Here is a 10,403-nt window from a genome sequence, read left to right on the forward strand (position 1 = left end):
CACAGAGAAACCTCGAGCTCCATTTTATTATCAAGGCTGGAGTAACGCTCAATGGAGCGTCATGTCTTCCACCGGCGCTGAACGTTCCGAACCACATATAGCAAGAGTGGCTGCAAACCGCCAAATGGTCCCCCACAATTATATTCCTATTGATTCTTTCGTCACAAAACATAGAACTCCCCCCCCCCCCCCCCCCTCCATATGTTTTGCTGTTCTGATGATAAAGCTTTCTTGCTCTGCTGGAAGGTTTCCATCACTGTACCGTATAGTTAATTAAAGTATAATACTAATCTGTTGTAGATACAGTAGCTAATAATAATTTAACCTCCGCCAAGGAGGTTTTGTTTTTGAGAGCGTTTGTCTGTTTGTTAGCAGGATTACAAAAAAAGTGCTGGACAGATAAAAAACAAAAAATCTGAAGATGGGTCTTGGTCTAACTCAGATCGGATTACATTTTAGAGCGATCCGGATACCCGTCTGGATAGAAAATATATCCAGATTTTCCCATTTACTTATAATGGAGGCTTTAAAATAATCATACCTGGTAAAATATGCATTAAATTCACTCACCAAAAATCACAGTCATAAAGGGGTCTGGAAATATTGGATTTTAACATTGAAAACGTATCACCTTTAGGTGATAATCCAGATCACCAGGATGTGTAAATCCAATTATGAAGGGGAATGAGCTGCTTGGCGGAGGATTGTACTCGCCGAGTGATTTTCTAGTTTAGTCATCCAAGCTTTCAGAAATTTGGAATCAGAAGTTCCTTCTGATGTGAGAGTTTGTTTCCTCTCAGCTGCTTATAATTAGGATCTGTACAATCTGAAATCCATGTGGTCCAGACCTAACCCATATTACATATCAAACTCAGACATGGTGCCACTTTGTTCCATCTCTGACTTGTTGCCCTACTGTTCTCCTCTTTTCCCCATAAACTTCCCATAGAGATGACGTCACATGAAAATAGCTCTTTTCGGCTCCACAGTCTTAATGGCTTTACAAGATGCGAGTCTGCAGTTCTGTGAGGCTGAAATGAAACGATTTGAGACGGGATCGACCCCTAGGCCGTCGTTCCTTAGCTGCTGGGTTGGTTGTTTCCTTCCCTTTTTTTAACCTGCCACCATGGCTGAAACGGGCGTGGTTGCAACCCCGCACAGCTGAAACACAGAAACTGACAGTAATGGGTTTTAATGAAACGTGTATCACGCAGGAAACGATCCACACACCACCTGACCTGAGAACAGTGTGGCGAGGCTGAAAGAGTCTCAGCTCCTACTGGAGAAACTGTTGCAACGAACCAGGAAGTCTCCCAACATCTCGGCTTAGTTCATGAACCGGTAACGTGTCAGATATATTTGCTTTTCTTTTAACATGTTTTAGTGTATACGTGGGATAGTACTATTTATTTAGTATCCTTCCTGCCTTAGTCTTTGTGGCTGTGTCGGATTTTCACAGCTAATAAAACCTCCAGAGTGTACAAAGTAGTTCTGAAATCAGCTTCCCGCTGTATATCCCCCGCCGTGGAGCCTTTCCTCTGTTCCGGCCCCCTAATCGAACCATAGACTGAATACCTAAACGCCTGCCTGCTTGCTCTTCCTATGCCGCACACCAAGTGTACGTGTGCGTTCACCTCCTACGTCTCTGGACACACCTCTTACTCTATGAACAAAACAGCCAGGAAAAATGTTGCAGTGACTGAAAGCTCCTTGAGTGACAGTTACTCTTGTTCAGGATGGAAAACACTGCAGTGCTCAATTTGTGAATGTCGGGAGGGAAGCAACCGATGCAGACTCCTTATTTAAAACATCTCCTGCGAAGCTCAGAGCGTCCTGCAGTCCCGGCAGCTGTGCACGGAGATGCCGTGCGTTGTGTGAAAGCCAGTATCAGAGCAGTGCATAAGTGCAGGGCAGAGCTCTGTGGCGGGCTGGGTAAGTATAGGGTGCCACGTTGCTGTGCATTATCGCATGGGTGTGGCTTCAAGCTCGCGGCTTGAAAACTGTTTTCAATTGAGGAGCGAGGGAAGCGTGTAAAGTGCTCGCCGTGTTTGCACAGGGTCATAACCTCATTGTGTGACAACAATAAAAAGGGCAGATAGAAAAGGCGAGCGAAGCCGCTTCCATGAAACACAATCTGATGGCGTCCTGTCTTATCACGCTTCAACATTTACTGCAGGTCATTGTGGTTAAACAGTGGCCCTGGTCTCGAATAAAATGTCACGGTATGTCCTTGTTGGCTAAAGGAGCTCCAGCAGCCTTCCTAAATCAGGATAATCTAATAGACTACATTGGAAGACTTATTTACAGGGGTGTAATGATTCACAGCTCTACCAACGGAGCCACAGCCCGATGGATTTCTATAATATTAAATGGATACATTGACTTTTCTTTCAAAGTAAAGATTTAAGACAGAATATATATATATATATTCTAACAGGTTTCCAGTATATCTGAACTGATCAACCTTGAGTCTGCAGCTTCCCATTCACACAACCAGAAGTTAGTTCAGAACATCATGAACTATTCCTTTAAATTAATCTACGCAGTAAAGAAAAGCAAAACCGATCAAGTCATAAAAGAGCAGAAGTGATGCCATCCCCTTTAACCGCAGCGTGGCTATCAGGTGCTCTGTGCTGCGCTCCACAGCAGTCTTTGATAACTTACCCAACAGGGCTAACTCAAGGCAATAAGGCCACCCTGTAAATTGCGCCGATAAAGTGCATGCCACTGCGTCCTGCTCTGAGGTCATGCAAGTGCATGTGAGTGCATGAGCGTGCATGAGCGTGCGTGCCTGCGTGTTATTGCATCCCTTTGTTGGCTTTCCATTTTCCTCTGAATTCAGACATTTAGCCAAGAATCTTGGACGGCACGCTGCAGCTACTGTGCGATTTACGGTGCTGCGCTCAGAGGATTTCCAAAGACATATGATTCGCTGATCTGCAGCGGTGATGTCATTCATGCAACAAAGACTGGCCTATAATCATTCTGGTCACTTCATCCTCTCTCTGCTATGAAATTCCACTGAGGGGAATGATATATCAGAATCTGGATGCGGTCGTAAATCTAGAGACGGCCTGCGTTGGAAGACCATCTGATGCTCTTGAAGCGCCAAAGGAAAACATAGAAATGAGCATCAGTCTCAGATATAGTGTTGTGCAGATGCCTGAGATAGGAAAACAGCAGCGCCTCATGCTTATAACTTCCCCAGGATTCGTTAGAATCTTGAATTTGATTATTTGATAATTGTAGCTGCAGAAAGCAAGACTGTGGCCCACGGGGGGCCTTAAGGAAACGTAAAAAAAATAGGAAAACCTTAAGCAGTCTCACCACAGGATTATACCTCTAGCAGCTCCGGCCTTACCCAATGAAAGAGACAGGCAGCCTAAACAAACAGGATCTCCTAAACCACCACAACCACACAACAAACCACATAAAAAAAACACACACATTCACACAACAATGTCTGCTTCCAGAGTGGCTCAGTTCCAGGTCTGCCGCATGACCACAGCGCGCGCACACACATCCTTTGCTCGTTAATTTTATCAGTTTTATCTGTTGATTTTATCTCCTGTTTTTATGTTATTTATTTTTATACTATTGTGCACTTTGAGCTTTGCTTTCTAATGTAAAGTGCATTTAAAATAAAATGTATTATTATGATGTTGCTCAAAGTTGTCCGAGGGTCTGCGCAGGGAGTTTGTGTGTTAAAGGTAACATTGCTAATGAGCCAAAGGAATTAAAAAAACATAAATGTGAAAAATCCTCTGTTGTGATGTACTCTAAGGGTTTATTTATTTTGCGTAAATTGTATTTTGCATCCACTGTTTTTCTCTCAAATAATGTTTAAAAAGAACAAATGGAACACCGGGTTTCATTTAGAGTTTCAATTCTCAAAACTTATATCTGGACTTATCTGTCTCTTCAGCCATAACATCCTCCCAATGAAAGGTCGAAGTGTTCTGCGGCACACATGTACTGACAAGAACTGACGGTAGATGGCAGTGTCTGACAAAATACTAAAAATGTAAATCGAGGCTTTAAATGGACCACAAAATACGCTTCAGTAATGACGAAAAAGAATCACAGAGAATTTATAATTTGATTTTTGAATAATTTATTTGTCAATTGGGGCAAATAATGCAAGTTTTTTTCTGTGCCTGGCATTTATTGAGAGTATATTCATGTGAGCTTTATTGAAACACAGAGTTCCAACATGAAAATAAATGTCCTTTATAGATACAGGGAGGTTATGAATTGTATTTTTGGTTTTTCATTCCAAGTCTGTATCCTTCACTCATACTTGCAGTAGTGCTTTAGTGCCTCTGGAAGCTCCAGCCAGTCGATGGCCATCCTGTGGATAATATGCTTCTGGATGGCCTTCCTGCACAATGTCCGCAAAGACGAGACTAAAAAACAGAGGAGAACACAAAAAAATATGTTGTCTTCAGAAATTGTTAATAAGATATAACAAATAGTCATTAAAACAGTTCCATGCATTGTTCCCTCTAATTTTTCATGTGTCTGAGCAAACACACAAATTCCCTGAGCAGACCATTGGACAACTTTGAGCAACATCATTATACATTTTATTACAAGAGATAAAATCAACAAATAAAACATATAAAATTAATGAGCAAAGGCCACACTGCTGTGTTCGCTAAAATACCTGTTGCGTGCAACGTAGATTTGGGATGCGCGAAGACCGTATCAGCTGTGCCTAATTGCGCACGCGCGCATTTTAGAGGGAATATGGGTTCCAGGGCCATAATATAAAATAATATAGAACCAGTTTATATTTTTTAACCCTGTAAAGCCTGGGCCATAAGCAAAATTGCCAGGGAAAAAAAAATAAAGTCTTTATTGAACCTTTTGACAAATATGACACGTTTGCATGTTTGCTACATCTACATCAAAAAGGGGCAAATTTATGATGTAGAAGTTTCAAAATTATGAAAAGATAAGTTTATTAAATCTGATTATATCAATCAAATTAGCAAAGAGATTAATTCTAAAAACTCAAAAAAAGAAAAAAGAAAAGAAAAGAAAGCACCCACAAACCACAGAGGCAAAACGTAGCCGCAAAGTGACTCAAAATGGGCACAAAAGAACTCAAAACTACTACAAAGAAACAACAAACACAAAACTATTGCTTACAAATGCAGAGCAACGAGAAAATGCAACTAATACTACTGTACTTTCGTCTTGTCCCGTGAAGTATCACAACAGCAAATCAACCTTCTCCACTTCATACTGTCCTTTGCGTCGTCCTCCCCAACACGAACCACTCTCATGTCCACCACCATCTGTCCTTCTAGGTTCCTGTCCTGAATACCAAACTTGCCCATCACTGCTCCAATCACGACTCTCTCACTGCTCGAGACGCTCTGAACCACTTCATCCAAGTCACTCCAGAACTCCTCTAACTCACATCCTACCTGTGGAGCGTACCCACTAACAACATTCAACATGACACCCTCACTCTCCAGCTTCAAACTCATCAGTCTATCCGACACTCGATTCACCTCTAGAACACTCTGCACCAACTCTTCCTTCAAGATAACCCCTCCTCCATCCCTCTTTCCATCCCTCTTTATAAAACAACTTGAATCCTGCTCCTAAGCTTCCAGCCTTGCTTCCTTACAACACATCAACCTTTCTCCTCATCATCATCAAGTCCACACTCTAAGTCCTAAACTCTTCCACTTCCTCTTCTCTCGCTGCTGATGCACCTGTTTCCCCCCTCTTCTTCGTCGGTGCCTACTCCGAAGCTTATAATGTCATAGTTAATTAAATTAAATTACATTTTATTTCTATAGCACCAGATCATAACAGAATGTTATCTCAAGGCACTTTACAGGAGTAGCAGGGAAAGACAGAACCCAACTTGACCCACAAGAGCAAGCACTTTGGAGACGGAGGCAAGGATAAATTTCCCTTTAACAGGCAGAAACCTTGGACAGAAGCTAAGGCTCATAGTGCACAGCCATCTGTCTGGACCGGCTGGGTTAAGAAGGAGGGAGGGAGAGACAGAGACAAGGACAGGTATGGGGAGTCAAAAACAAAGAGAAGAGGAGAGAGTGATAGAGAGACAGAGAGCAGGAGCAGACTAAAACACAATATAGCATATAGGCTGCTGAACAAGACACTGACTAAAGAGCTGCTATATAAAACGATAAATGCTAACGCTAGTTCATGATTTAAAGTATTGTTTTGGAACTCACATCCATACTCCACCTGGACAATTTGAACACACTTAGTGGCAGCAAAGACATCCACCACGGCAAAGAGAGGCTGGCTGGCGGGGATCCCTTTTGCTGACGGTCCCATGTCCTCACCATTGATTATAATGTGCATATCAGCCACGTCTCCCCCTTTAGCCACATACAGAACTCCTATCCGGCTGCGTCTGGCCATTGGAGGCAGGGCGTTGGTTTTGTACAAGTCATCTAAAATGTGGCTGTAACGTCCAGGCCTGCTTCTACCAACCAGCTTGTCTTTGGGGATCCGAACATTCTCAATGTGTAAGTAAGATTCGGTGAAGAAAGACTTTGAATTGCTATTGTCACCGCTTCTTTTGTCTTCATCTTCAACCTCTCCCTGCCCAAGTCTCTGGCCTCCAGCTCGTCCTCCGTCCCCAGCCTCTTGACCCTCCATCACAGCACTCTCTACCTTGTTGTGGTTACGGGTGATAGCAAATACCCAGCTGTTTCCTAGGTCTGTCAGGTCTGGGATGGAGTATTCCGGTACCACCTCTAAGACCCTGGGGTTCCTAGCAGTCAGACCGACCCGAAGGTGGCCACACCAGCCCGGCTCTTTATCCACTATCTCTACGAGAAAAATCTCTCCGGGCTTCAGGGGGTGTTTGCTGAAACATACCCCATTTGCAAAGCTCTCCACCCGGGTGGCCTGGGTTCTTGAGTGGTCCAGACTGATATTGGTACCATGAACAGGGTGGAATTCCATAAATTGGTCAGGAAAGGTCTCCATTTTCGCTTCTGTTTGCACTTGCTCAACCCAAAATTCCTCGTCGTACAGCTGTCAAAAGTCACAACAGAGAAAAAAACACGTTCCAGTCGACCGGCCTTGAAGTGATTTCGGACGTTTGTGGACCAACATGTGCTCAGAAGGGAGACACCGACAGTTGGACAGAAAGGATCCCTATACTGCCTGCCTGCTCTATCTGTGGGCTACTCAGAGAAGCTTCTGGTCTCGGGCTATTTTTGAACAGCTGCATATGTCAACAGATGGTGATTTTGAGTGTGTGTGTGTGTGTGTGTTCACATAGGTGCGTGCGTGCGTATATGTGTGTGTGCGTGCATGCGTGCGTGGTTCCCTGTGTGTGTCATGGCATGCCCAATGAAAGTCACAAACTGCGTGTGTTTGTGGGGGGGGGGGGGGTTATTCCAAATATGTAAAAAGCTGATGAGGTCAAACTAAGAGAAGATACATGGACGTAGTGAGGGAGGACATGAGAGTGGCCGGTGTTGAGGAGGACGATGCAAAGGACAGGGTGAAGTGGAGAAGGATCATTTACTGTGGTGACCCATCACGGGAAAAGACGAAAGTACAGTAGTAGTAGTAGCAGTATTATCAGAGAGTAAATAGAAATTGCACATAGCAACCTTCCAGAAAGCAACATATGTTTTATTTGACTTATAGCTCAAAACTCCTTATACCAAATAAAAGCAGTAAATCCTTAAATTAAAAGCTGAAAATCTTCATATCTCAGAAGCTGGAATTGTTTCCTCGATTTAAATAATAGTTTCATAATTGTAAAATTCAATGTAGCAGCTGATCCAAGGTCAGTTTTACTTGAAGTGATATAAACTGCTTCAATCTCTTTAAGCAGTTTATATCATTTCCTGAAAAAAAGTCTGATTGAGCAGGAAAGCCTTGTGTCTACTTTGAGGGCAATGCAATAATAAATGGAACTGATTACTTTAAAATGAGTGAAATCAAAGGTTTCACGCTGTTTTAATGCATGAAGATCTCTTTTTAATCATTGATTTTTGTGTCGCCTGGTCTCAGTCGTTATTGGGGCAGGATATTTCTCATTTAAATTAGCATATCATAAACAATACTGAAATTGTTATTTGGTATAACAATGATCAGTTTTTGCATATAAATGTCTCTTTCAAATGCAATTTTCCTTAAATTTTCATCAATTATGTATGTTGTTCTTTTTCATATCATAATTATTCAGCCTGATCAGAGTTTTACAGTAAATCCAATTGTGTGAGTAAACCGCCCTCTAGTGATACTTTGCTGTAACTGCAGGTCATTAGAACACTACACCACACCTGGGTGCATCTCAACAAAACAGCTCACCTGAGGGTGGGGGGGGGGGGGACAACGACCCTTCACCTTATTATTTAAACTTTATTTAGCCAGGTAAGTTAATTGAGAATTAATTCCTATTTTCAGTAATAACCTGGACCTATGTTGCATGTTTTTGGTGGTAGGAGGAAGCCGGAGAACCCGGAGAGAACCCACGCAGACACGGGGAGAACATGCAAAGGCCTCACAAGTTGGATTCGAACCTGCAACCTCCTTACTGTGAGGAAACAGCACTTACCACTGCGCCACCATATTTAATATTATATATGAATTGTTATTATTATGAGAGAAAAGAGGACTGAGGCTTCTTCTGAGCATAAATATAAAGATGCTAAGAACAATTTTGATTTTATTTTGGTTAAAGAGACAGTGTTTACACAAAGCCAATAAATATATTCAAACACGTTCTAGAAATGTTGGAAACAATAAACTTACAAGTGAGATTTGTTGTCTTGAATGACGCAACCTATTTTTGTGTGAATGCAAAAATAGGTAGTACTAGATGGAGTCAGACAAATGGAGGCTTGTACTTTTACTGCACATCATAACAGCCTAGGAAGGCGTGGGAGGATGGGGCACTCCTGAGTGGATGCTGTGTTGTTCAGGTCTAATGTTCATACATATGGATGCCCTTCGTGGACTAATCAATTTCACAATGCTGTGGATAGATAACATTTCTGTGTAACCCCCCGTTCAATAGGTGAAACAAGAAATGGCGATTTGCACTGAATAAGTGATGGCAATGCAAGCAGATCAAGGCTGTTGAACACTGAATAAAGGTTTTACTTCCTTCTTACAAGACAGCATCTCGAGTCAAACAAAGCTTTGGGTTATCAAAACCAAATATTGTCCACTTCATATAAGCAAATGTCTTACAAGGGATCCTATACTATATACTAATTATGACAGGAATGGATTATCAAGTTAATGTTAAAGTTTGTGGTACATTAATTATTTTCAAAGCACAGCCTTTAAAAAACAAGACTTACATAGTGAATAAATATATGTTTTTATGTGTCTTTGTAAAGGTCATATATTTGAAAATGACAGCTTCCAGTCAGCAAAAAATGAAGAGTTTCTGAAACAAGATTTAGAATCCCTTTTTGATGCCAAGTACAAACTAATAATGGTTACAAGAAATTATCATTGCATAAGTTAGCCATACACCCCCCCCCCCCCCCGTTCCTTGCTCTCACTTGTAACTTACCTTTAGGTTGGCTTACATCTGCTCACTCCTCTCTTTGTACAAAGATTCTTGGTTTAATGAAGCCCTCAAAGACAGTTGTTGAATATTTATTCACAGAAAAATACAAGACATTGACATGTGAAAACTGAATTCTCTCTGATGGGAACAACTTTAACCAGCTTATGCCATTCTTTTAGTGCGAACAAGACTCTCTAATCTTTCATTTAGCATCTGATGGTTGATTGCGTCAAAAGGCCACACTGAGATCGAACAGAATATGGATAGAAATCCTTCATACAAATTGACTCAGGTCCAATGAAAGTTGATTTCCGCCTCTGTGCAGAGCTGCTTTTACAGTCCAAAGGGCCTTCTTGTATATTATTCCAAAGCAATTGCGACTTGTGTAATAAGAGTGAATCTCAAAAGCAGTACTCTCCGACAGGTAGGTCTATAATGATCTTTTATTGCCACACTCATGGGAGTCAGTAAACAGAACAGGCAGAGGCAGATAGAGTCCAGGTAGGAGAATACAAGCTCGTAGTCAGGGATGGAAAGCCGTAGCAAAATCCAGGACGGGGACAGGACAGGGAATTGAAAACAGGCAGCGTCAACATTGGGAGGCAAGAACTCAACAGCAACATCCCCATCGATCTCCATCTCATCATCCAAGGGTGTTTCCCACCCCCCTCCGCAGAAGAGGAAGCATCATCCTCATCATCATGTCCACCAGCTCTCTATCTTTTCCCATCACCGTCTGAACACCGTCCCTATTCTCAGTCCTAAACTTGTCCAGGGTTGTATTTGTTGGGTTTTCAAACTGGCCTTTTTTTTGCAGTAGTTCTAAAATCTGGGGGGGATATTTTCAAACATATTTCTAGAA

At 42.1% G+C, this 10,403-nt stretch overlaps 1 protein-coding gene across 1 annotated transcript; it reads right to left on the minus strand.

Moving 5' to 3' along the window:
• Window positions 1-4,097: 4,097 nt before the first annotated feature.
• On the minus strand, window positions 4,098-7,179 carry neurl2 (neuralized E3 ubiquitin protein ligase 2). The gene is made up of 2 exons (XM_068754577.1): window positions 6,222-7,179; window positions 4,098-4,406 (listed from the first exon to the last, which is right to left on the minus strand). Exons 1-2 carry the CDS (start codon window positions 6,985-6,987, stop codon window positions 4,291-4,293), a joined length of 882 nt encoding a protein of 293 aa, XP_068610678.1. The 5' UTR covers window positions 6,988-7,179; the 3' UTR covers window positions 4,098-4,290.
• Window positions 7,180-10,403: the final 3,224 nt, after the last annotated feature.

Source organism: Brachionichthys hirsutus, chromosome 21 (assembly GCF_040956055.1).
Source record: "Brachionichthys hirsutus isolate HB-005 chromosome 21, CSIRO-AGI_Bhir_v1, whole genome shotgun sequence".
In the NCBI taxonomy this organism is placed as follows: Eukaryota; Metazoa; Chordata; class Actinopteri; order Lophiiformes; family Brachionichthyidae; genus Brachionichthys; species Brachionichthys hirsutus.

Coding starts and splice junctions, on each gene's coding strand:
- neurl2 (XM_068754577.1), bottom strand. CDS start 6,987: ATGGAGACCTTTCCTGACCAATTTATGGAATTCCACCCTGTTCATGGT. Junction 4,407..6,221: donor TGTCCAGGTGGAGTATGGAT/GTGAGTTCCAAA, acceptor TCTGTTTTTTAG/TCTCGTCTTTGCGGACATTG.